Here is a 773-nt window from a genome sequence, read left to right as displayed (position 1 = left end):
TCCCTCCCCCCTCTCCCTCCCTCCCTCCATCCTTCTCTCCCCTCTCTCCCTCCCTCTCCCCTCTCTCTCTCCTCTCTCTCTTCCCTCCCCCTCTCTCTGTCCCTCTCCCTCCCCCTCTCTCTATCTCTCTCTCTCTGTTTCCCTTTCAAAATGTTCTTAAAAGTCTGTTGTGAAAGCGAGTGTCTCACCTCTGGGGACCTGCACCACCTTGAAGGCGACTTCGATGTCCCTGCTGACTTCCTGCATGATCAGAGTCTGTACCTCCTCCAGGTCCCTGTCGGTGAGACCAGGCTGCTGCCGGGGCGGGGAGGGTGGGCGATCCATGCCGGGGAGAGGGTGGTGTTGCCGTGGCGGGGAGGGCGGGCGATCCAGGCCGGGGAGGTGGTGGTGAGACACCACGGTCTGCCTGCGCTCGGCGGCGGCGGGGGGAGGCTCGTCCGGTCCCGAGAGCAGGTCGGAGAACTCTCGTCGCGTCTGGCGGAGGAAGCGGTCCAGCTGCTGCTCGGAGAGGTCCCCCGGGTGCGGCGGCGGCGGCTTGGGACCGGTAACCGGCGGGGGAGGAATGCCCATCGCCTCCCGGTGGTGCCGCAGGGCAGCGCCCGGGCTCGCCTCGTGGAGCGGCACGGCGAAGGGCGCGGGGAAGTCGAAGGTCTGTCCGGGGTCGGGCTGCCGGAGTCCCGCGGGAAGTGCGCGGGAAGGTTTCCCTGTGGGGACGCGCGGAGGGGGAGAGTTCGCCGCCGGGGACTGGGGCCGTGTAGGCAGGGGGGTAGCAG

The 773-nt window shown here is 68.3% G+C and overlaps 1 protein-coding gene across 1 annotated transcript in view; it reads right to left on the bottom strand.

The window, feature by feature from the left end:
- The window catches only part of LOC109482192 (SAM pointed domain-containing Ets transcription factor-like), a 17,152-nt gene that overhangs the window by 12,702 nt on the left and 3,677 nt on the right, over positions 1 to 773 (bottom strand). Inside the window, exon 3 of the mRNA XM_019784888.1 lies at positions 189 to 744. Coding sequence (XP_019640447.1) covers positions 189 to 744 — 556 coding nt within the window. The remainder of the gene's footprint in view (positions 1 to 188; positions 745 to 773) is intronic.

This window comes from Branchiostoma belcheri, unplaced genomic scaffold (assembly GCF_001625305.1).
Source record: "Branchiostoma belcheri isolate BF01 breed outbred unplaced genomic scaffold, Haploidv18h27 scaffold6, whole genome shotgun sequence".
Taxonomy (NCBI): domain Eukaryota; kingdom Metazoa; phylum Chordata; class Leptocardii; order Amphioxiformes; family Branchiostomatidae; genus Branchiostoma; species Branchiostoma belcheri.
This window is presented reverse-complemented; position numbering and strand designations above follow the sequence as displayed.